A 27,329-nucleotide genomic window follows, 5' to 3' on the forward strand; every position below is an offset into this window, starting at 1 on the left:
AGAGGCAGAGAGAGAACCAACCAGCTGACCGTTTGCGGCTGGCCAACAACTCACAATATCGGCTCAGAGAGGAATCCAGCGAGGAACGTGTTTTAGTTGCGTTCAAACGCTTTAGTCTGTAAGTTAACACAAACCGAGAGCTATCGCAGCTGCAAGCCAGGAAAACCAAAAAGAAGAAGGAAAAAAGATACACAGCGACAGAGCAATAATCGAAGTTGTGGGCAGTTCAAAAGCTGAGCATCAAATGCGAACAACTTTTTTGATCGGTCAACCGATCAGCCACCGATCAAGATTCAACTCAACGAAAGTGAGAGTTAATATATATACATATATAGAGCGAGAGAGAGAGAGAGAGAGAGAGAGACAGTGAGAGAGGAGGAATGCATCAAAAATTCGGTGCCCCTCTCATTGTATAAATTGTGTTGTTGGCTTTTGGGAAGGCGGAAAGAAAGTAACTTGAATAAGCCAAAACGACAAGATCACCATACCCACATAGAGCAGCCGATTACTTAATCCAATATACTAACGACTACAACAAAACTTATACACTTGGCAAAGCTATAGATTAATGGCCTGCGTCTGGGCAAGTCGCTCTCTTTTCCATAACGAAGCGATGAAATTTAGGAGGAGAAAACAGAAGCATTGAAGACAAAAGAAGATACCAAGAAATCAATAGTCGATGCCGATGCCGATATCGATCTAGCCAAAGATCGCCTCGCCTTCATTGTGAACAGCTCATTTTCATAAGTCATTTTTGTTTTTTTTTTTTTTTATTGTTTTTAATAATAATAATAAAAAGAAAGCGAATTCATCTGGCATACCAAATAAACGGCATAGATCCAGCTCATATACAACAACAACAACAACGACTGATCCGCTACAGATACACCACATCGACCAGATCTACACCAGACCCACCAACAGAGCCAACAGAGCCTTTGGCTTTCTCTTCAGCATTTTGTCGCAGTCGTCTCTCGTCTGTCGTCATCGTCGTCGCTCCCCGTGATCACTGTTAAGGGAGATCTCTGTTTTTTTTTTTTGTGTTCAAGTGCACTTGCAACTTTTACCCAGTAAACAAAACCCAAAAACAAAAAGTAAACTTAACCCAAAGCAATGATAATGATACGGTTCACGGTATTCATAGTGCTCTTGTCGTTGGTCAGTGTCGATTCCGGTAATAATACACCCGTCCACAGTTCCAGTCCTAATGCCAGCTTCCGCCCCAGCTCCAGCACATCCAGTGAATTGAGAAAACACACCAACAACAGCAACAACAGCAGCAGCAGCAGCAGCAGCAGCAACATCAGTAGAGGAAATGGAAATATTGCAATCGCCACTGCGGCCGAGGAGGAGTCAACTAGCCGTGATAAGAGAGGTGAGTAGTACTTGGCCACTTGAAACTTCCGTTTACAAGTATTTAACGAGGGAGTTAATCCATGTCAAGGTCACTTCATTCATTCATCCATCCAACCATCCGTTCGATCGATGGCTGAATTCAATGTTAATGAGCATTAAGGTGTTGCTTGTGTTGGTTGTTGGTGTCGATTGATTTGCAAATATTAACAATTGCACTTAGTGAGAAATGTTTGCCTAAACTTTAGTTATACATACATATGTACATATACATATCTGTTATGGAGCTATCGATGGGGGCGATGACATGGATGATGATCCAATGGCCTTTTATTATTTTTTTTTTTTTTTGATTAAACAGATTTGACCATTTGAAATGAATTTGCAAATATTTAAAAGCATTGTGAAGTGGACATTTGCAGTAACTATGTACAAGATGTTAGTTTCTTGTTTCAATATATTGAACTATTTAGAGTCTTTGTTATATAGTTTGTGCCAGATTGATGTTAGATATATGTAGATCTGAAACAACAACTAATTATCACATCCTCTTCTCTTTATATGAAGGTTAATATCTTTTCATCAAATAAGGTTTTCACCTCAAACTTCTAAAAATATGTGTAAAAATGATTCAGAAAAGACCTAGAATATTTCATACTTTGATGGTAGCATATTCTTATAGAAGTTTTTTAAAAGTGCAAAAGATCTCCCAGATTCATTATTCTCCGAAATGTTAGAATCAGTATTGAACTAGCTTTTTAGCAGGATAAGCAAATGCTAGGCCCTATCATTATACTATCATATCGCTATTATTTAGATTTATAATATTGATTCATTGGAAAAGTTGATTCAATGTTCATTTATTTATTTATCAAAATGAAGTAAATTCTGAAAATGATTAAAATCTTTTTACTTTGCGTAACTGTAACTTATTATGAAATTATAACCAATTTTGGATCTTGGAGTTGAAATATAAAGTTATTAAGTTATATTTTCAAGCAAGACAAAAAATCCCAATGAACCGCAAAGTATTCCAATATACCTTAATTTCATGAAGCTCTAATTTAGTATATTTTTGGAATATTTTAACAATTCCTGTCTTTATTTTCAAGTTAGATTAATGTCTTTCAATCTGCATTAAAAGATATTTAGCAATCGAGAACTAATTTTGTTGCCCATTTTCTCAAAAAATCGTGATGTCGTAATGTAAAATAGAAAAATAAATTAATATGTTTTAATAAGCCACTTTTTAAATGTCATTTTCAAATGCTCAAACTGCGGTCTCTAATTGAGATATAACTTTTTGAAATCGGTTAGAAATTGGCGAAAATACAGACTGAGGAAAATAGATGGGATAACCAAAGGTTTGATCCTGAACCTGTATTGGTTGAAGCTGTATTTCGGTCCTTCTGCGAACGATTTTTGTAATCGATATCAAGTAATCTTTAAGATTGCATTAAAACTTCAAAAACTACAAAAATGTTGGTCAATTTTTAATTTGAAATCAGTTAGTCTAAGAAGAAAGAGCAACTCCTAACTTCTTTTTTCTTAATATTCTAGAGAATTTTAATGATCAATTTAGAACCTCCATAAACCCAATAAACACTTGAACCATATATCATTTTGTTAAATCTTTATTAACTTGTTTTTTTTTTACGTTCTATTTATAGTTTTGCATTGAATGCATTGACGCACAGCAATTCGAAAATTTTCGCATCTTTTTTCTTTCCGTATAGAAAAAAAAAACTTGCTCCATCTAATTTAGATTAATAAAATTCCCAAAATGTTTTAGAAGAAGACAAATAAAATTCAAAAATAGTTGCGTTCGTTGCCCATCTTCACTAAAACCGATTAAGTCCAAATCGTATGCATAAATATTCAACAAGCAAGTTTCAATAGTGATAATAATATTTTGGCATATGTATATATATGTGTGTGTGTGTTTTTTTTTTTTTTTTTTGGTGTGTTTTATTATTTTCTTTTTTATGTCAGTTGTTTTTTTGTGTTTTGTGTATTCTTGAAGATCAGATCGAATTTTTGATCTTGGTTGCATTTGGAGCGCCTTTGAAATCGGAATGCTGATGACCTCAGCATGTCAACGAAATGTTGAAAAACCAGCGCACACAGAAAAAGAATTATTAGATATATTGACTATATGTTTGTTGTTCATACTTATATGTATGTATGGACCCATGGAGCTCCTTCGTTCTGTTTCACCTTCACCTTGTGACATTTTCAAATAGAATATGTACATATAAGAAATCTGATCTGATCAAAAACGCGTGCGAGAATCGTTTCCTAAAATGGTCATCATCCCAACATTTCTCATAATGCAAATTGGCAGCTAGAAGAAAAAGAAGAAGAAATTAAGTTCAAGAACCTTTCATTATTGAATCTAAATCCAATCATTGATAATTATGGAACATTATGTCAATAAATTACTTAATTTGCATAGGAAATTTAACTTTGATTACAAATTAGCCAAACAATTTTTACAAATATCCGAAATAAAAAGAAAGAATGAGAAGAAACAAACAACAACAACAACAAATGAATTAAAATATGCAAATTAGTATGATAAAAAGGTTGAATTTTTTTTTAAATATAGAAATGTTGAGCCTACTATTAAGTATTAAGTATAGGCAATTTATCATGCTCGTGTATAAAAAAAAAAACCTGCTGAAATCGATAAAATGACATTGATATATAACTCTATTCGCCTTTAGCGAAATGTTTAAAAAGTCTATTCTTAAAAAACAAAAAATTGAGTCTTTATTTATAGAATGCCTTTAAAGCTAAGAATTTATTGCTTTTAACCCTTCTTGCCTCAACTATGCTATAAACTTTTGTTTTTGAATATCTAAAAAATTATATAGTGTCATTTCATTATACAAATTGAGGATCTTTGTTTATAATTTCGGTGTGTAAAAACGGTCATTTGAAAGGAGAGATACATTTTCTCCTAATATATGATTAACTAACATAAGTTAATTAGCCTATAACCTTCGGGTTATCTTTATACAAATTCAAAGGTATATCTTAATATGTTACTTGTAATTTGCATTGAAACGAAACGGACGTCGTGTAAAACTCAAAGTTCTATACCTGTAGAAAAAATTGAAATTCAAAAACCAAATTTTTCTTTCTTTAAAACAAAAACGTGATCCAATATTTAAAAACATTTCAAGTAATTTATAGCTAGATTTGCTGCTAAGTCAACATAAACAAATATAAAAATCAAAAGAAAATTATTCGAAACTAATAAACAGATATCCTTTATTTTGACATTGGAGATTTTATTGATTATAAGTATAAATAGAAAGATTCCGTATAAGTATTTCAGTACTGGATTTTGTTAGATAAGTTTCTGTACTTTTGTAGCCTATTTTCTTGCACCTCTCTCTTATATAAACCTTGGTCCTTATGTTTAAATAACTTTAGCAAGGACAAACCTTCGCTTCTTGTTACTTGAGGCTGTGGAACTTCCTTTTGGAGATATCTAAGCATCCAATTTATATTATACTATCTAATCCTGTCAATGGCAAACTGAGCCAGAAATTTGCTTTTAAAGAGGTTTGCAGCAAACGCTTGCTCAAGCACTTGAACTTATAGTCATATATAAATAGACTTTTGTAAATTTGTTAGACAATTTTTTAAGAGCACAACTCAAAGTAGACGTTTTTAAAGTGCTTTTGAGTCAAATTAAGGAAGTATTGTTGCAGTCACTCAAAAACGATCGCTAATGACGTAGTCTTCTGAGCTTAGAGGCATTTTTTGTTTGTTTGAATTTGAATGATAATAGGACATGAAGTTTGAAGCATGTATAAGAAATTAGTTATCAAAGCAAATGCTGGAAAAAAATTAAATCAACTTTGCTATAGCAATTATTTAATCATTTGTATTCAGTCTACAGTTGTCGTAATCGCGTATGCGGTCTGAGTATGCCTATAGTTAGGATTCAAGTAATTACTGACAAATTGTGTAAGCTGAAAAGCCTTTAAAAATGTTCACTTAACAATATTTATGGAATGTGTGACTAAATTGAGTTTTCAAAACACATAAACAGACACAAAAAAAAAACAAAAATACCATCGAAAGAAAAACAAACATTTTTGGATTCCATTTTTGCTCTTGTTGTTGTTGTTAATTCTTTGTTTTTTTTTTTGCCAGTTGCACAACAACTGGCTAAAAAGTCTTTTGTTAGGAGTTTTGCCAGCTAATTGACCTCTTTTCAACCAAGCGGCAATTACACGGCCCTCAAGTCGCAGAATTTGCAATGCTGCAGTTTGCAGAGTTACAATTGCATACAGTTGCAGTTGCAGATACAGATACAGATACAGATACTGAGTCGGAGGGGCAGAGGCAAAGGCAAAGGCCGAGACAGATACTTTTGCCAGTCAAAATGATTTGTTGTTTTGATAGCCTGCATTTTTTCAAGGCAGTGGCAGCTTCTCAACATCCTCTGCAAGTCTCTCCAATGATTTATGTGCACCGTGAGGTAAACGACAATTAGTTAGCCAATGTTAGTTGGTCATGTTATGTGTATCTGCTGTATATAGATATATAGCTACACAGATAGACATCAAAGCAATAAAGACAGAACTGGGTTACGTTAGGCTTTTGCTTGTAGTTTAGTTTTGCTGTCGACTGTTGCATTTTTGTCGTTTTGGATCAAATCGTGAAATTATTATTGACTACAGAAAGGCATTACGAAAGCTGCGTGCCAGCATTTGTTAGCCTTTTAGCATTTAGGCCATCACGTTTTCAATTGGTCAGACACAATGGCATGTAAATTATCGCATAATTCGTAATATTTGTACAAACATACATAACTATCTCAAGGATTGTGAGAACAATTACCAATTCGATTTCGATAACAATGCATACAATAATGTGTGCTATTCAAAGTGTTTGAGTGTCGAGTGTCGAGTGCCTTTGCCATTGTTCTCTATGGTCTATTGAGTGATCAGTGCGATCAGTAATTAATGGTCAAAAAAAAAAAAAAAAAGTGGACCGCGCCATTCAACCCATGACTTTGCACATTGAGAGAAAACATTTTGACAGTCTGCACTTAGCTTGAAATTTTTACTGAGCATCCGTTGGAATGAAATCCAAAAAAAAAAAACAAAAAATGAATATAAGTACTTCTGTAATTGGTTAGATTTAGATTTCCGTGTGTATGTGGCCTTCATATTCAGGGCTAACGGACAAGACTTGAAATGAACATTTTAATTGTAAATTCAATTTTAATATTTGGTCTCTCAACCTTCTCTGACTTCAGTTTTTGTTCAGTCATTCGAAAAAGCATCATCAAATATCTACTAACTAATGGCACTTAAAATCTTAAAAATTTTTGAAATGGATTGTCTCTATCATTCTGTATAATCTTTCTCTGTTGTATGTATTTTTGGCTTTCACTTTTACCTCAATTATTTCTCAATTATTTATCAAGTGTCCCGCAAGTGGCAGATTGAGCCACATACTGCAGGCAAGTTCAAATGATAAGCCCGACAAACTGAACTTAAAACTGATTTCAAGCAATCGACAATCGACATACCACACATCACCTCATCATACCCATAACTATATATAATATATTTTTGTTTTTTTAGTTCAGTAATCAGGCATTAATGAGTTGTTCCACCTTCATCTGCCTCTTAGCCAACCAGCTTATGGCCACTCAATCACCCAGAGACCCAGAGCAAATGTCAGGGTTGGAATGCTGTTTCTCTATCTCTCCTTCTCTCGTAATAAAAACAACAAAAATAAATATTTAAAAATATTGCTTAAAGCTGACAACTAATTGCATAATAAATTGCACTTGATAATAATTACACATTTAAAGGCATATTTCAAGAAACCCTAAATGAATAATAAAAAATATATATATCTACATACATATATATTATACATATATACCCATTTATAAACTGGTAATCAAATAATGGGCGCGTGACAATTGAGAGGCGTGGCCATGAGATGATTTTTAAAGAGTCTTTCAAACGAAATTTATATGTGCATATTTAGCTCATGCTCTCTCAACATTTATATCAATTATTTAACAATTTCAACTCATCATTTTGAAAGGTAAAAATACGGCAACAGACAGGGAGACTTGTATAGGGTCTCACTCTTTCTCTCTCTCTCTCTGTCTCTGTCTCTGTCTCCATCTGGGAGTGCAAATAAAAACTGCTGGCGGCAATCCGCTTAACTGCTCAGCATTTAAAGCGAAATGAAACAAATTGCCCTTGACACCATTGTGGGCAGTAAAATGGCAAATGATCATCAAACTGTCGTTTAAAAAAAAAAAAAAAAAATCCCCTTGGCCAAAAAGAAAGCCTAATTATCAGGAAACCCTTCAAACAGGCTTGTCAGTCTGGTCTCTTGAGCTCTTCTGATCTTCATAGAAGTTGCAACCAAAAAAAGTCATTAAAAATTCATTACTCTTAAAAGGGCTTAAAGCTTAAAAGAGACTCTATACTATAAAAGTGAAATTTCATGGCTTAGCAAACTCAAGTAAAGTAATTTTCATGTTGTTGGTGTGGCAATATATATCCTATAGTCCGAATTATAATTGATATAAGCAAAGGGTATTCAAACTGCTTCACTATCAAAAACCGCTCTCAGTGCTCTGTTTCTTTTTTAATTACTTCATTTTCGACACCTCTCCGAAGGCGAAGGCTTATGGGATGTGGGAAGCGGGACGTTCATCTTCTTTATTGCAGCATTTAATGGCCCAACGTTTATGTAATTACCCCCCAGACCACAAAAAAAGACAAGGAGAGAGAGAGAGAAACAACTGAACCACCTGTTGGGGGCAATGTTGCACAATTGCCTCGGCCCACATGTGATTACACTTTAAGCACCCACACTCACACACGCACACACACACACAAACACAATTAGGCACTTACACACAGTTGATTAATCGTGAAACATTTTAATTTTGGGTTTCAGGTACCAACACGAACGGCAGCAGCAACAACAGTAACACCAACATCAATGCAAACACTTTTCAATTGGACCAAAGTGAATTGGCCCGACAGAATCAGATAACTCAACAGATATTTGCCAATTATTTGGAACGTCGACTTTTCCCCAATCGGAGTGCTAACCAAAAGATTCCCACCATAGCCGATATATTGCCTAAACCGAAACCATCGGCCCGTCCACGTCCTCGTGGTTTTGCAGCCAGCAGTTCGGGCAATTTCAAACGCAGCGGCGGAGGTAGCCAGAGGAATCGCCTTCAAGCGGCAGCTGCAGCCAAGAGACAGGCCAACAATAATAATGGCTCCCATCGCAATCGTTTCGATGAGCAGACCGATCAGGATGCCCAGGCCGATGCCGCAGATGATTTCGACTATGATGGCCAGGAGTCGCTACAGAGTGTGGAATCCGAACAACATGATCAATATTATGGCGATATATTTCATCGGGATCCAAGCGAAAATGAAATTGATAGTGGTAAGTGAACAGTCCTAAAAAAAATTTAATGCTAGCAGATCCCACATCGATTCGATCATTAATCATAGCTCCACAACAATGAGATGAAGAGATCAAGTGGGGAAAGGGGGAAAAATAGGGCGAGCCGAGACCCCATTAACTACATATAGACATAGCTGGCAGCCATTTGATGGTCATTAATCACATAGTTCAATGGTAAACCCTAACGTCATCATTATCCATTTTAATCAATCTGATTTAGCTTATAAAGCTAATCATTATTAGATTGTCATTCAACCAAAGAGAGTATTACCCTAATGTCTTTCTTTCAGCACCTTATACTTTGTGTTTATTTCTTTCCCTTTTTCATTCTTATGATTAACTATAAATATTTATTTTACTTTATTTAGTATTCAATTTACTTAATATGATTTATTTACCTACTCATTGTTTTCACGAGATTACATAAAAATGGTCTTCATTTTCTAAACACAAATACCATATTTAATATGTAATAAAATGTTTTCTATTAGAATTTTAGAATAATATAATTGAATACCACCTCGAAAGTCCTCTGTAAATTGTAAATGAGGCAATAAACGTATAAGTCTCTTTATATATATTTTAAACCAATGTGCGTTTAATGGTTTAAAACTATAAAGAAAGAATGAAAGGTTTTGCCCTTTTCAATTTTGAAATATGTTTATTATTATTGGCCTTCCATAGGTTTCTAAACCAAAATTGCAGAAGCAACATCAATAGTACATATAAAATACTTTACGGAAAAAAGACTTTGCCTTACTATTCCTTATTCAAAATTGTACATATATTTATAAAAACACAGATCGACATGAGTTTGAAAAAGTGTTTATGGCTGATTGAGTTTCTGATGAATATGAATTGAGTTTGATTTCATCAAGTCAGATTTTTTTTTACAAAAAAAAAGGATCAACGTTATGGAAATTCGCACCATAAAATATGGTACACATAGACAAAATCTTTATATTGCAAATTATATATCGAAATGTTCTTTATGTACAAAAATTGTCCCTGAACATTCCAAAATAATATTTAAAATTTGGAAATTTATTGTTCTTTTTATTGTTGCTTACTTCAAAGGTGCCAATTTAGGCCAGGTTCCTTTCTTTTTATTTTTTGGCGCTTTTGCTTTCTCCTTTATCCATCTGGTAACACTTTTTGTATTGTGTTTAGGGCTCCTAAATGTGAAAGCAGCATTTTAATTAGAAGTTTTCATTGAAAATTTTAAATTGTCATTTTATATTTCGTTTGAATCTGTTTTGAAATACTATTTGATCAATTTGATAATAGTAGGAGTGTGTAAAAAATGATTCAATTAATGGAAAAAGAAGATCTACATTCTTTATTTTTATCCTCTAATCGATAAAGAGTTTTTCATAGAATAAATACTACAAGTATCAATTTTTCTTAACTTTCCAATTCTAAAAATTCTATTAAATAAAATTTGAACTTTATCTGATTTTCCTAATTCAATCAATATTCGCATTTTGGGACTTCCTGAAAAAATATTTCTAGGTTACATGAATATATCAACTAGATCAATATCAAGCATGAAAATTCAATCATAAAAATATACAAAAGACACAAGACAGAAGAAACAAGAAAAAAAAAACCCCCCAAAAGAAACATTTGAGACAAATGATCCGAGTATTTGGTTTTTTATTTTTGGCAAAAACTAATTTGCATATGAAAAAATAACTGCTATGCCATTAGCTGATAATTTTTGATGATCCATCAATGAGACACATGTCTGCAGCAAGTGAAGGTCTAAAAGACTGAAAACTTTTTTTGGGGGGAAAAACCTGATTCGAAGAATTTGAAGAAGTAACATTATTAGTTGATGAAATTATACAAAATACTACAATATATTAAATTGCTTAAATTGGTTATAATTAAAATTAATCAATATGCCAGTTGTTAAAAGGCAACTAAGTATAATGATTTTATAATTTTTGTTTTTTTTTTGTTTTTTTCTGTTGTAAAATGTTAGCCAGCTAACTAATTTGTAAGTAAAGGCAATTATTATTAAGTGATTCATATTAAACTTCCGACTTCTGTTTCAAATTCTTTGAAAGAATACTTTTGTTGTTGTTTCTTGTTCTTTTACACATTTTATTTATTTTAATTTGCCTTTAATTTGTTGTCACAGACACACACACACACACACACAGACACACAGCATAGAACAAAGACCTTGAATTGGTCAAATAGCAATGAACTTATCACCCATATCGAACTACTCTATTCCTCTAGTCTCTAATCTGGTTTCTCTAGCGTTTGCTTTGTGTTAGATCGAATGGAATTATGGCAACTCTTAGCATTTTAAAATTCAAATCAAACCGCATCATTCGTAGTAGGCACAACAAAAAAAAAAAAAAACTCTGAATATCTCGTGTTTCGAAATGCGTCTCAGACTTGTTTCTTGTTTGCCGATTTCTTGTTTCCAATTAATTAATTAGTTCAGCATCTGCTTATGGCGAAGAACCACAAAAACCGATGCCACTTACAAAATACCAGCACAAGAAATAAACAAACCCAAAAAAAATATATATTTATATATGGCCCCCTCCCCCCCTCAAAAAAAAAAAAAACCAAAATGTAAAGTAAAAGAAGAAACATAAAAATAAAAAAAAAATTGAATACCAAGTAACAAAAACCACAACTGGAAACCAAGTTGAAGTCGTTGCTGCTTATGCAAAACACATACACACACACACACACACACACATTGCAACGGTGGCAACAACAAGTGGTTGCCACCAACCACTCGATGGTAGTGGTGGTGGTTACATGTTTCTCAAAATTGCGGCCATTGCAGATGGGTTCCATTTCCTCACAGTCCTCACTTCTCGCCTGCTCTTTTCCTCCTCATCTGGCATATGGGTTTTTGTATGATATTTTTTTCTTGTCTTGGCCAAAACGCTACAGTACTGAATACCAAAAACATAGACAATCAATTTTTATGGTCAATACTTAATCGTTGACATACAAATCATACATCATATGTTGCACATTGTGTTTCTTTGCTCAGAGTGAATTCAGTGGTCAGTCTGTTCGGTTTTTTTCTTTATTTATATTTGTTCTTGTTTCTGACACATTTACAAATGATTTTTAACTGAAATCGAAACAAAATTGAAGTGTCTCTCAGTTTAATAATAATAATTGCTTAATTGTAAGTCACAAGAAAACATTAAACGAATCTGGCATACGAAATAATTTTGAATATACAACCAATCAACTTTACGAGATTCTTCAACAGACTAAAGATAGATCCTCATATTTTCGAAATGTTTTTAAAAGCTTAAAAACTTAATAAACTACTTTTCATATGTCTTAAGGAACCTTAGAAACTTATTATTATCTCAAATAATTTTTGAATTCCTTTCACTTTTGATAAATTTTTATTCAACAATTGTTTGCCATAGCAATAAAGAAATACAAAACCTTTGAAAAACATACAAAAAGTCTCCAAATTTGAGATTCTATAAAAGAATTCAACCAGTTTTAATCATTTGCAATTAGTTAGTTATATCTTGTTCCATATACAAATGCATTTGGTCAATTTACAATAAACGCTCCCACATTTATCATAGGTCACTCGCTTGGACGATGCATTGAATGAATATTCTAAAACTGAATTCACTCCAAATCTTATCTCAACTGACTGTCAAGTTAAATTTAAGATCTTCGCAAAAGCAAAATAAAAAAAATTTCCATTCGCAAATAAACGCACGAAATGATGACTGTCCCTGCACGGAAATACAATAAAAGGAATGTTTGTGGCTAAACAAGTTTGTCAAAGCCAGGCCAAATCCATTGGCTAAGCCAAAACTCATGTTTGTTATAGGTGCAATGTCTCCTCGAATCAATTTTATGGCAAATCTTTTGTTTCTTTCGCCTCTTGGTGACAGACTTGTTGTATGTGCCAGCGTGTGTAGGGGGCTATAAATTTTTAGATGTGCTCCAACATTTAAATAAATTGACTGCTAGTAAACTACTTCTAACTGGTAATCGTAAATTCGCCAAGATAGTCGAGGCCAAGCCCAGAGGAAGAACCAGTTGCCCCTGAGGCAAAATGTAATAAAAAAAATGTATCATTGAACTAAATAAAACTACAGATTTGCCAAAAATGAATGAAATAAAAAAAAACACAAAAGATAACAACAAAAAACATTCCATTAAATGGCAAATGCTTTGGGACTTTATGGCTTATCATACGCCCTGTTGGCCCATTAGGTAAGCAAGCGTCAGAGCGCAACAGGAAAACAAATATTGAAATGTTGGTACTGATGGGTTGCCTAGCTAATAATAAACCACCATTCGCCAAACGATGATGGCTCTCATGCTGAAATTATGCAAAAATTTCTTGGAAAAATCAAACCATTAACAAAAAACTAAGCAAATTCGTTTCAAGTTTCTTTAAGAACTCTTTCAATTTCCTATATGGCAAATGTTAAAGTTAATATCTCATCAACATTTTAGTAAATTGTTTCATTTTAGTAAAAACTTAATATCATGCCTTAATACTTGATACTTTAAAGTTCATAGCTTTTTTTCTCGATATTACGTATACGAGACGTTATACTCCGTCCTATTAAAATACATTAAGACACAAAACACTTTGATAACCATATCTCAATCAGGAATTCAAAATGGTTTTATATGTTTTCCAATATGTAGTTATTATGTTTATATGAGGCCATTGCCTCATCAAAAAGCAAAACTCTAATGGGTAGCCTTGCGATCATAAAGAATTAAGCTAATCAAATGAATAGATTAAGTAAATCTCATTTAAGAGAAACTATATAAAACAAGTGAAATTTGTGCACACTTCGTAAAAAGCAAAAGAAACCTCAGATTAAATGGATTTCAATAGAGATTTAGTTTGTTAAACAGCCTCTAAGCTGATGTCCTTAAGTAAAACTAGTATTATCTTTAGGAATTCGGTATGAAAATGGTTTAAATTTAAACGAAACAATTTTAGTATTGTTTTTATAACTTATTGTGGTTTTGAAATAAAACAGAGACCATATTTTACTTGAACAAATCTCCATAAATATTGGATTAAACACATTTACAAGAGTATATGTTATTCGGTTTGGTTTTTAACGTCCATTTGACTATCACTTTTTGTGGTGCGTTTTGTTGGAGTTTCTCTTTCTCTTTTTGGGGGTATTTTAGAACTTTTGGTTTCAATTTCACAATCAACTTGTAGAAGAGAATCTTTTTTAAGCAATTTGATATGACAATAGGTAGATAGAGATACATGTGTATATTTGTTGAGGGTTGCGGACGTGAGGGGGTGCACATTTCACACACTTGTCGCTTGAGTGACGGTTACCTTGGAGCTGAGATCGAGAGTGTTTGACAAACAACCGCAAAGTGTCCGAAAACTGTCCAATGGCTTTATATGGGGATGGTTAATCTTTTGGAGCTTCATTTTAGTCGTTGCTAACCACACACACACACTTACACACGCACACACACACTTAAAGACAAACAAGTTGAGAGAAGATGTTCAAGCCAAGATGCTGCTGATTTGCTGACTTGCCGACTCTCTTGAACCAGTTAGTCAACTCTCTCGGCCACATAGCTGATGTGACTCTGTTGCTGTTGGCTCTCTTTTCGGCCAGAGTCTTTGCAGAATCCAATTCCCGCTTTATCCAAAGCCGAAACGGCCCGAAATTGTTAGTTCTTCAACAGCCGACGGTCAGTTTGGTGGGCGCGCATGCGCACAAAAGTTGTCTTTATTTTTTCATTTAACTCTGGTTTTGTTTCTTTTTTTGTTTTTTTTTTGTTTTTTTATTGATTGGAAAGATTTTTTCATATATATTTTTTTAACTTGTTTGTTGTTATTTTGATTTTTTGGCAACTTTCGATTTCATTTCTAGCGATAACAATCTAAGAAAAGATAAAAAAGCAAAGAAAAAACCCAACCAAAAAAAAAAAAACGTTTATTGATTCAAAAATTCATAAATCGTTTTTAAATAAATAACAGCAGCGGCAGCCACAATAACAACAAAAACAACAACACAAAAAACAACGCCAGCAACAAAAACAACAACAACAATCATAATCAAAAAAAAAAAAAAAATGCTCTAAACAAAAAGCGAAATTTTTGAAATTTTTTCAGGGTAAAAGTGTGCGGAAGTGTAAAGCGAAATAATCAAAAATTCAACAATTTTCTAACAACATTTGCATAAATAGTAAACATAAATTTTTTGATTTGAATAATATAACAATCACACCAGCAACAACAACCAAAAAAAAAAAAAAATATCAAAATCAACAAAGTTTCAAATATACACAGAAATATTTTTTTCAAATATATGGTTAAATTTATTAAAACGAAACGCAACGAAATGCAAAAGTATTTGATTTTGTCTGTGATAATTTCTGTTCAACTGTTGAGCAGTTTGAATGGAATTCAAGCATCGCCTCAAAAAGGATCCGTCCAAGGTCCTGTGGCTGGTATGTAAAATGATCTCTTTCTCTCTTTGTATCTCTGTCTTTCTTTTATTATAAAATATAAATATTCCAATTCCTTTGGCCATAAATTATTGAATAAAGTAAGAATCAAGTAAATGTGTGAAATGTCTCTGCGGAAATCCTTATTAAGGCTTTGCTTCCTAGGGACTGCAATTAGTCTGTATATACACACATTTAGATACATATAGGTATGTGTGTGTGTGTGTGTGTGTGTGTAGATGTTAAGCGTTAAGCAAAACAAAATCAAAAATTCACTTTCACTTTTTTTTTTTGTCAGTGTTTTTTTTCTTTAAACTTGGCTAAGGTGGAAGTGGTAGCAACATTTTTATATGTACATACATATATATATGTATATACCTATATAGTCTACTCCATTTTGGTCCGGAGTGTCTGGTGCTGCATGAGGAGGGGAGTTGGGGGGGAAATCTGGACGAGCTACCGCATTCAGTTAGAGCTGAAGCTGCTGCTCCTCCATTGATTTATGTTTCATTTAAGCTGCTCCAGTTTGATTTGTTTAAAGTTTTCTTTCTCTTTTTTTTTGTTGTTGTTGTTGGAATCATTTAGTCAACATTTTGTGGCTTTATTTGCTTATGCACCTGTGCTTTAGATGTGATGCAACAACATTTGGTTGACACGAAAAAGTCATTGAGGCAATTAAATTAGCAAACAAATAAATCACATCATAAAAAAAAAAAATCAAATCAAATTAAGGAGCACAAATTTGGGTCACATTTTGCCAACAAATTGAAGGCCATGGTCAAAATGGAGAAAAAGTAGAAACACCAACAAGAAACAACAATGTTTGCAGACACGGAAATGGTTTTATGTTATTACTAGTTAGCTACATGGGTAATTTGCTGGGGTGGTGAGACACGGCGTATGCGTAATATTGTGTTAACTTGTGCCATTTTTTCAAACATTATTTAGAAAGATATTAGATTCAGGTATACTTAAGAGTTCGAAAGGGCAACAAGGCAATAATCCTAGCAATATCTGACTGCTAATTATTGTTTTTTTAAATTTTTTCACCCAAGTTTAAATCAAAAAACTCCTTGACACCGTTTATGATTAAAAATATGACTTTAAAAGGAGTCCAACCTGATTAAATGAACAGATCATATCCATTTACGATTATTTGATTAGACAAAGGATTCAAAAGCTGGATGGGTTAGTGTAGTTCTTAATTTTTCCCTAAAAATCTATAAAAATTCAAATTCTAAACTCGTCTTATCTATATTATTTCAAAATCAATTAGATGTGGTTTGGAATTAACTTAAGTGCTCAAAATTTCTATGATCGTGTGATCAAGGGTAGAAATTCTGAGTTTTGTTCTTGTCCTACCGAGTTCCATATCTAGAAGCATCCACTTTTATGTCCAGTAATACCCGATTTACATATATCGCGTACTCTGCTAAATGATCTATTAAAAACTTTAAGCCCCAATCCCGTTGAATATATATATTCAAGTATACTAAATTCCATAAATTACCTCCATACTGTCGCTATTAATTAAAAATGAATGGTATAGAATCCATAAATCTCATCATATCTTAAATTCTTAATCAATAATTTGCCATAATAGACAAATTATAAAAGTGCAACCAATCAAATTATAAAACAAAGACTAAAAAAACCAATAACAACAACAATAGGAAGAACAACATGAAAGAAGAAATCAGAATACAAACAAATAATTATCTTATCTAGTAAATAACCGAAATAAAAAGCATGAACAAAAACGTCAGTAAAGAAAAATATTGCAAATAATCAAATTTAAATATTCAAAATTCTTTTGTATTATGCTTTTTGAATTTGCATAAAAATAAAATTTAAAAAAAAAAATCTGCTAAAAATGATCGAAAAAATAAAAACAAGAAAAAATTTCTACAAGCATGCGAAAATTATTATGCAGGAAGATAATTTTATATTTTTAAAATTCTTGTTGTTTTTTTTTTTTTTTTTGTTTGTTGTTGTGTAAAAATTTATTATTCATTTACGTTGAATGTCAAGCGTCATCGAGAAATATACAACAACAACCAAAAAAAAGACAATATTCAATAAATTGAATATATTTCCAACGCATGGCCGATTTATTGAAGGTCAAAAAGCCTGACAAAAATTGTTTTTTAATTGCTCGTTTTTCTTTTCGTTGTTTTCTTTTGTTGTTGTTAATAACAATTTGCTGGAAGTTAATCTGGACGACAATTGACATTGACTTTAAACTGCAAATGGCACAAAAAACAACTGAAAAAAATTCTACAAATTGAGTGTAACGAAGTTTTCATACCCTTTGGAAGTACATTTTCCATGTATGATAGACAGTTTGTCTATAAAATACTTTAATAGCTAATATACTCGTTTTGAAAAGTGTAAATGATAAAAACTATAAACTGGTTAGCATAAATCTCTTTTCATAAATCATATTTGCACATGTGACAACAACAACAACAACTGTTAAAAATATATATGTATATTTATTTGCTTAAATGATTTAAATAAATAAACTTCAATTTACAGTTGAACAAACATGAAAATAGTCATGCAAATTAAAGTTTGCCCGTTTTACCTGCAGACAAATTCTATTAATCAATTTGGCACCTTTTGATTTGACTTGAATCTTGTTTTTTTTTTTTTGTTTATGATTTAATTATAGTGACAAATTAGTAACCGGTCAGTATCCAAGTGGGAATTTAGTTAGAAATGCAATTAACAATATTACTTTAATTTTGAATGATGCAACTGCTAAGGAGACCTTTCACTTATAGAAAAAAAAAGAGTCAAGCTTAATCAATTTTAGGCTAATGATCTTCCGTCTTGATGATCATTTCAATTGTTACTCAAAATCTATATTCAAGCAATCGTTCGATTAATTATATGACAATTTTTCATCTAACAATTTGTTGGATTTTTTATGTTTTGCTTGAAGAAAAATCCTGTTTTGAAATCGATTAATTAAAGTTCATCTAAAAGGCACCGCTTGAGAGAAATGATAAAATAGACAAAAGACTGGAAAACTAATTGCAAACGAAGTGAATTTTGTTGTACAAATTGAATTATGATAGGTTGTCGAATGAAAAAACAGAAAACACAAAAAATAACCAAAAACATTCAACTCATTCATTTTAGTGTTTTTTGCATTTCGAATTTAAATATTAAGTATTTAAATTCCTGTTTCAGTTTCAATTTCATAGAAAAAAAAAAAGGAATAGAACAGCGGGAAACCGAGCGAACCGGTTCCATACTCCGATCTGAACAAGTTCAACTTGTCCGACTTTTCGTACATAATTCCAAATGACGTGTTCGTCGAGAAGAATCATTCAAATGGGCTTAAATAAAAGAAAAAATTGAAACCAAAGTAGAACTCAACTGGAAACTAAATCAAGGTCGTCCATAACTTTTGTCTTGAGATATCATACATATACATAGATAGATATGTATATATGTTTGTTCACATATTTTTGTGTTCTTAGTATGTGAAGGTCATTTACGTCAAACATTTCAAGCAGACAGCTAACGGTGTTTCTTTTGTTTTAGCCACAAAAGAAGGCAAAGTTTGGCCACAAATTTAGTCGGTTATTTCGTTTTTTGTTTTCATTTTCGCCTTTATGTGTGTGTTATTTCGCTAATGTTGTTAATTAATCATCCGAAATGGTCTCCATCCAAGGTTCCGTCCGTAGCAGTGGGCGTCGCTGTCGCTATTGATGCATGTTGACGAGGCTGAACGAATGAAATAACGGCAAAAAAGTGTGTGTTTTGTGTGTATTTCGTGTGAAAACAATGCAATAGCCAAGTTAACATTTTGCATTCAACCATTAACAACAATGTGGCAAGAAGTAGGCGGCCACATGGCTGGTTGGGTGGGAGTAAGGGGAAAGGGTACTCATCGCTGCTTCCAAGAAAACCAAATCCAAATTTGGCAACATTTTGATGTGTAAAAATAGAAAGGTCAAAGGTCATGTGTTTATGAGTTGTGTTAACTTTATGGCCCAAAAATTAAAGAAGCGTTTTAGCCACACCTTCACTTACCTATACCTTGGGCAATCAGATTTTTACATCTCACTGACTGAAATTTCCACTTCAACACTCTGTAGATCCCTTTAACAAAAGGTCCTTGCTTATGAATAATTTACTGATAAATACCCATCAAAAGTTATTCATTGGTTTTTCTTCATTTAAAGATTCATACCTATACGATTTTATATAAAACATAAAACATAACTTGGCAAATCAAAATTTCAAAAAATTCCCATCATTTGGCACCCTTAAAAATTCGCCTTTGATTTATTTGATTTCTTCCTGCGTATATCTTCTTTTGTTTAGTACTGAGTCAATGATTTATTAACTGAGAAATAAGAATTCAAATTATATAATTCACAATATTAAATCAAGCAATCATTAATAAAACTATTCCATTCCATGAATTCCCTTGAGAGTTGATAGCCAGTTTTTGTATTTTGCCTGTCCGTAACCTTTCCTTAAATAAGCTCCGAGAATTTCTGTTATTTTATTAACATTTTTTTTATTTTGGTCGGGGTTTTTGTAAAGTTTGTTTTACGCATTTTTAAATTTTACTTCCTTCATTACTTACTTATTTCTTTACTTTTCGTTTCTTTTCTTGGTCTCTTTGTTGTGCGCTGTTTTTAGACTGCCCCAACTGCGTGGACGAGTCACAATACACACCGAATAAATGGACAATGCCGTTGCTGAAGCTGGGCGAGAAACGTTATTACCTCGGCATCTTCTTCAAGGTAAGCCACATAATTTCCACATTCCATGCTCCACGCTCCCCGTTACTGTAGTAAATGGAAAGATGCAACTGAAACTGGCCACCGGCCATCAGCCACCAGATTGCAGTCCGGTTCGATGAGTTCATAAAAAAAAAAAAACAAAAAATTAAAGATTTTCGCTTGCAATTTCGAGCAAAAGTATTAACTACACTGGGCAACATGGTCTTGGGCAGACAGAGAGTAGATTTAATCCAAGGATACTTGCCTATTCTTCTTTTGCTTAAACCAAAATTCCCCGCTTTGTGTATTTGTCAATTGAAAATTTTCTCACTGTTATTAAGTTCCGTTAAGTGATAAACTATACCCTATGAATGAATTTACAATGCAAAGTTATAGTGGTTGGCTTTTGCTTTTGGTCATAACGTCATAAGCCAATTTACGGCGTGGCTTTAAAGTTCAAGGAGATTGCTTGAATGCTGTGTATGGAAAATAGATGAAATATTTATATGTTATTATTATTAAATTTTTTTTTTTTATGTGAATCATTTGCATACCCGTCCATCTCTTGATCGTTAGTCGTTAGTTGGAGTCTTTTTGGGCCTTTTGACTAATTCGTTTTTAATATGAATGGCTGCATAAATTGTCTGCGGCAACGTCATCGAAAATGTCTTCTTGATGTGTTGCGTGAACCAGCACGCGCCTCTTTTTGAGGTGTTCATGGGCTTAGACCATGTGCGTAGTATTAGTATTAGTATAAATATTGGTAGTAGTCTTCTCAGGGCTCTTAACCAGATGACATTGGCTGTGTTGAGTTCTAGTTAAGGCTATTTGGACTAAAACCTAATGCCAAGTTATTGATATCAGTTGTCAATGAAATGCGCACTTTTGAAGGCTATTTATTCATATGTATTATTTATCAGCTTAGATAATGGCTAAATTACTTTAAAATGTATATTTATACTTAATATTTTGATCAAATTTTCGACCATCTTAAATGTTGTTAATCCTTAGAGTTAGGTTTACTTATTTCCTCTAAAAAGTAATTGAAGTCAACACTTTTATTTTTGTTTAAAGTAAATATAATAAATAGTTAGAGGATCATTCAGGTTTCCTTACTTCTTGTAAAAAGCAATTGAAGTCAACCCTTTTTTTTTAAGTAAATATAATAAATAGTTAGTAAATAATATAAAATATGTTTAGTCAATTTTCCAAAACAAAGTCATCAAGTTTCGCATTGTTTTGTTCTCTATTTCACTTCGTTTAAGTTGTAATTCTCAATTAGTTTTAGCATTGTACGAGTGAGGTGGCCATTGCAATTTTAAAGTTTTTGGCCAAGTCTGCTGATGTTAAACACAGCTTCCATCTATAAAGTATACTACTTTTTTACCCTTTTAGGATGACTAAGTCAGTTAAGTCTAAATTTTAAACATTTTATTATAAATAGGTGTAAGAATTGCATCTTCAGAATTGATAGATAAGATTAAAAGATACGTTCTCTAGAAACTTCGCCTATCAAAATTTGACAGTCTAATTTGTTGCGTTTTCATTTTTTAAAATTGGTATTTCTGTAACAAAAGTTACAAATCGGCAACCTTTTTCAATTTTTGTACAATTTTTTTAAAAAAGAACGAAAAGTTGTCCGCTAAAATATTAAATTTGTATTTTCCTTTGCTCAAAACTAAAAAAATATATTTACTATAATTTCGAATAAATCGAATATAATGCCTTAAAATACCTGTAGTTCTTAATTGAAAACTATGCCAAATTATTAATTGCTTGCACTGCAAACTATCAGTTTAATTTGATGCATTAAAGCTTAAGTAAGAAATAAATGAATGCGTTCTAATCTATTGAATCTATTTGCAAGCCATATCAAATTTAAAGCCATAATTCTTCAATTTTAATCGTTATTCTAAATGGGATGAATCAAATTAAATCAAACAAGAAATGCATAAAATTATGGCCGATAGAAAAGTGTTGGCTTCGTTTTATCTAACTCTGGCGTCAAATAGTTGGCAAATTAAATTTACAGCAACTCAATTAACCAAGTGGCAACAAAATTTCCATGCCATGTTTATGGCTAAAATGTCATTTAGCACATTTTGAACATTTGTGGGCAGCTGTCTCTCCCCCATCAGCACCCCCGCCTTCGCCTTGCCTTGACGACCACATCAGGTCCGACATGGTCTTCAATTAACGCTTTGCATGGAGTTTCAAATCATTTAGTTTTGTTTGCTCTTTTTGCAATCATTTTGCAGTAGTATATTTTTTTGTTTTTTTTTTTTATATTTTAGCAAATTTAATTGCATCATTTGCATACTTATTACACACACATGTATACAAGTTGCGTAATCCTCTAAACACATACAGAGAGAGGGAGAGAGAGAAAGACAGAAACCGAATCCATATATGGTTATCTCAGTTGGCGTTATAATAAATTCATAACTCTATATAATATGCACAGAGGTTCTTAATTAGTTTTCCAAATAAATTAGGCAAGAAGACTTTTTAATCGCCTGGTTATGCGTAGCTAATTAACAATGCGATAACCAAATGATCATCTTCTTCATGCCACCCATCCACCCACTACTCCCCGCCCCCTCTCATCCGGAATGCCGAATGGGAATCTGAAAGAGTCGTAAAAATCATTTAGAAAAAAAATAATCAACAAATTAAAATGTCAGTGCTCTGGGTTTTTAAAATGTTAAAATTTTAATCGCTATGACACAACACAAACACAAAGAATTGGAAAGAGAAAGAGCGAGAGCGAGAGAGAGAGAGAGAGACAGGGAGAGGGTGCGAGATAGAGTTGGATCATATAAGTATACCGTTAGAAGACAAATTTGGAAATATTTATGTCTTTTGCCATTTATTCGGTTGTGTTTTATATTTTTTTTTTTTTTGTTATCCAGAGAGAATTTTTGTGTGCTGTGGCTAATTAATGTTTAAATAATGAATTCAATTCGCAATTTATCTGGGCGGCATATTCACAGCGATTCATGATTTGTTTACTCTAGCGAAAAAGAGTAAGATATATAGTTTTGCATAAAAATTAATTACGTTATTTCAAGATTTTTGTTTTGGTTTGTTTGCATTTGCAATTAAAAAGCGCTGAAATGTCGAATTAAACTGTGAAGATTTATATGACAACGTATAAAAAAACAAGCCAAAATATATATTTTTTTTGAATTAAGACACGAAATGTTTTATTAAGAGAATCTTAATCTAGATTATATGCAAGCGACAAAACGGTAAAGTTAATTGCCTTTAAACCAAAACAAAAAATAAAACCATAAACTTGGCATGCGTTAATTGGGTGAAATGTAAATTTAAGTTAGCAATTAAATTAATATAAGAAGAATCTCTTTGGTACACTTTTTGCCTTTAAGTCAATTAAAGTGTTTGTATGATATGACTAGACTGGTATGCCACATTCCATTCTGCCTTTGTGTGTGTGTGTGTATAAAAGAAATCCTTGGTTCACCTTTGCCACCATAAAGGCAACTAATTGACTTCTCAAAGCCAGTTAGCCAAACCGAAAAACCTTTTACAGCCCAATAAACACTTTCATATGAAAGGTAAAAGCAAAAGAAAACGAGAGAGAGAGAAAGTGAAAAGGACAGGAACAATAACAGACCAAGTAACCACACAACAGGCAACACGAAAACGCAAGTGAACACGAAATGAAAGCATTAAACACTTCCAGCCTGGCTAACACACACACACACACACACACACATGTGAAACGAGGCAACTGCAAGGATGCTAACACACAGTTTGAGCCTTATTCGCGCACAATTACGGCTAATACAATTAAAGCAAAGTTAATGTCATTGACGACAGGAACAGAAACAGGGCAGAACAATCAGAACTATGGCTACTCCGTCTCTGTCTCCCTCACATTGAAGATAGTTGCGTAATCGATTTACGTGCACATCAACTCACCCAACATAGAACCGTGAAGCACTCACTAAACTATGGCACGGGGAGCGCCAATGGCCAATCAACAGGCTGAAAAACTTTTCAGCTAATTAGACCAGCCAAAAGCCATTAGTGTTAATTGAATATCAAATTGCCTACATATATATATATATATACATATACATATACACCTTGTATATATATTGTTATACAGGATATTGTGTGGTTCGTAAGGAACTCCGATTGATGGAAAACCACATCATATAGTAGTTACACACTCGACACTAATTGGCTTAACATTCAATTTTCACTATGCAAAATCAAATCAAATATACCAACACACTTTACACACACACATACATATATACACTAGATATATAGATATAAAAAAAATTGGTTGTTGATTTTCATTCAACACATTTTTGTCAGGGTGTTGAAGTGCATCTGACAACGTGGTAAATGCAATTGAATATGTATCGATTGAAAATGGAATTGTATTGATTTAAAAAAAGAGAAAAAAAAAAAACGAAGGAAAAATGAAGGTGTCAGTTAGATCTGAGACCAACTCAACTTGATGTGGGTTAATTGGCCGAAGATTACGTAATCCATCAGCAGTAAAAGAAGCATGATTGAGAGCACTAAAATATATATAACTCTAACTCTTCAACTTCCCTTTTGTACTCTATCTCATTGGTTTGTTGTACTTATGTTTTTATTATTTTCTTACAGGCAAATTGGTTCAAAGCCACGCAATATTGTCGTTACCATGGCATGCATTTGGCTAGCATTTCATCACAGGAAGAGAACGATAGACTAGAGAAACACATACGGGACTTTGGTAAGTAAACAATGGCCACTAGAATGCTCTACGGCCCGAATGGAATCAAGGAAATCAGAGATCTACTAAATAGTTGACAAATGAGCAGAAAGAATAGTTAAATTGAACATGCTTAGAGTGTATAGTAGTCACATAGTTAATGCCAAAGTAGTTCGAAGTGAAACAGATAGTGTATTCACATATATAGTAAATGCTAACAACCAGTCAGTTGGTGAGCAACTTAAATCAGTTAAGAGCCGATCAATGTGACGATAGTGAAACGTTCAAACGACAAACAAACATTTTGAAATGCAATAAGATTGTTAGGAATGGGAATGGGAATGGGAATGGCACTGAACACTGGTCACTGACTGTCCGGCCAACTGGCTGACTGTCTGACTGTCTGACTTTCTAGCATGAGTGCATAATACGCGGAAGTTGGTAACCAAAAACCAAAGCAGCAACAAAAGGGAAATGCAGTCAGAGCATGGATTGGGATTTGGTATTGTAATGAAATGGGTTGGAGAAGGAGGAGGAGGTAAAGGAGGCCAACTCTCTCAGTGTGTGTGTGTGTGTGTGGCCGCAACATGCACTTTCCATTGCATAAATCGTTCAAAAAAGTGAATGTGCGCAATGTGTTGGCCGTTTGGCAGGGCCATGGGCAATGGACACACCTCCTTTCTCCAACGCCGTAGTCACTTTTCCCGCCCAAAATTTTAAACTGTTTTAATTTGTGTATGTGTGTGTGTGTTGTCCGACTTTGATCAACTCAGCGTTTCATTTTTTTTTCTCTCTCTCTCTCTCTGTTTATCTAATTGTCATCTGCAGGCTTGGGCCACGAACATTTCTGGATATCCGGCACAGATCTGGCCGATGAGGGTAACTTCTTTTGGATGGCCACTGGCCGTCCAATTACTTTTACCAACTGGAATGCCGGCGAACCAAATAATTTCCGCTATGAGAATGGCGAGGAGGAGAATTGCCTGGAGCTATGGAATCGGGATGGCAAAGGTCTCAAATGGAATGACTCTCCATGCAGTTTTGAGACATATTTCGTTTGTGAAGTTCAACCCAATTGAATGAATTCATAGTTGCATGCAACATTTTGTGAAAGAAACAACATAAAAAACACCAACAAAAACATTTTTTCTTTTTTTTTTTATTAAATATATCTTGTAAAACCGAAACAAAATCGGAAATTTTACATGTGTAGTTGTAATGTGTAAGTGTAAACAACAACAACAAAAAAACCAACAAACAAGCAAAGCAACATAAAAAAAAGAAAAAGAAATCAAATGAAAACAAAAATGTAATTGTTGATACTTAATTATGATTAGCTAGTAAACCTAATTAAATTATATTGTAGGAATTTGTATCTTCTCATGTAAAGTAATCATAATAATAATAATAAAAAAAAAAACAAAAACAAAAAAAAAAGGAAATAAATAATAAATAGAAATAAAAAATACGCGGAAAATTCCAAAAATATCCATTTGCTGTGCTGTACTGTGCTGATGTGCGCGTCTTTCATTCATTGAATTCCCCTGGGTGCAACGGTGCGTATGAGCAATCCATTTTAACAGCCACGCTCAATAATCATGTTACCCATAATGCTGGCAAATAAAATTGAAAGTGGCTGTCAGCAGGCCCACACAACCCCCACAACCAATCGACGCTTCCTACCAATTTCTACCACACCGTTTCGGGCTCTCTTGGATATCCTGCATCTCGTGCTCATACCCTCTAGTTGATAGGGTAATCTGATATATTAACATAACAAAAATGTTTGTATTCGTTTTTTAAATATTTCCATATGAAATGTGTAATATAACCGACTTGGTTTACTTACCTCTGCAATCCTTTAGGCAATCTATTAAACCTAATTAGTTCTAGGTTACTTCTAATCTATTTAGTTAGTATTGTTAGCTCCCTCGATCCTATCTTTACTATAAAACTGATTACTTTTTAAGGAAAAGTCAAATCTGTTTCAAATAGTTTTTATTTTTTGAAACTTTTCTATATTAAATTGAATCCCTTCTTAAAGTGACACCTATTCCGTTTTTGTTTTCATCCAATTTTTCTAGGTTTGGAATCGTTTTACCTCTCATTTTCATTTAGTAGGTTAAAGAATATTTGCTAGTACTTATATTAAAGTTATAGGTTGAAACATTCATTACTTAAGATGAGCTCCAGTCCACTTATATGTATATGTGTATTATCTAATATGTTGAAAATAATTCGAACTAGAAGTGCACAATTTCAATTATATTAATTATGAATCAAAATGAAATTGCATACCTAACATTTTTGACTGTATTCAATGGGATATTATTTCAATTAGGATTAAACAATTGAAATTTAAATTTAATTTAAAATTTTTATGAATATTTGCACATTAAGTCGTCAAGTTGTTTATAAACTATAAACTAATTTCTACATATCCCAGTGAAAAACGTCCGAAAACTCTGCTTATTAATAAGATTTATATCTTAAATTTATATTTGTAAAGTTGATATCCTCCATATAAAAGTTTTCTAATA

At 32.9% G+C, this 27,329-nt stretch overlaps 1 protein-coding gene across 2 annotated transcripts; it reads left to right on the forward strand.

Annotated features, from left to right (window-relative positions):
• The first annotated feature begins 66 nt into the window (after window positions 1-66).
• On the forward strand, window positions 67-26,064 carry LOC6643065 (C-type lectin 37Db). Of its 2 annotated transcripts, XM_023176152.2 has the most exons (5): window positions 67-1,375; window positions 8,311-8,817; window positions 19,969-20,072; window positions 24,702-24,810; window positions 25,618-26,063. In XM_023176152.2, the coding sequence occupies exons 1-5, from the start codon at window positions 1,114-1,116 to the stop codon at window positions 25,866-25,868; spliced, it is 1,233 nt and encodes a 410-aa protein (XP_023031920.1). In that variant the 5' UTR covers window positions 67-1,113; the 3' UTR covers window positions 25,869-26,063. The 2 variants fall into 2 exon arrangements, with proteins under 2 accessions (XP_023031920.1, XP_046868224.1); XM_047012268.1 differs by lacking the exons at window positions 67-1,375; window positions 8,311-8,817 and adding an exon at window positions 14,974-15,306 and having other exon boundaries at window positions 25,618-26,064.
• Window positions 26,065-27,329: the final 1,265 nt, after the last annotated feature.

This window comes from Drosophila willistoni (assembly GCF_018902025.1).
Source record: "Drosophila willistoni isolate 14030-0811.24 chromosome XR unlocalized genomic scaffold, UCI_dwil_1.1 Seg41, whole genome shotgun sequence".
Lineage (NCBI taxonomy): Eukaryota > Metazoa > Arthropoda > Insecta > Diptera > Drosophilidae > Drosophila > Drosophila willistoni.

Coding starts and splice junctions, on each gene's coding strand:
- LOC6643065 (XM_023176152.2), top strand. CDS start 1,114: ATGATAATGATACGGTTCACGGTATTCATAGTGCTCTTGTCGTTGGTC. Junction 1,376..8,310: donor AACTAGCCGTGATAAGAGAG/GTGAGTAGTACT, acceptor TTTGGGTTTCAG/GTACCAACACGAACGGCAGC. Junction 8,818..19,968: donor CGAAAATGAAATTGATAGTG/GTAAGTGAACAG, acceptor CGCTGTTTTTAG/ACTGCCCCAACTGCGTGGAC.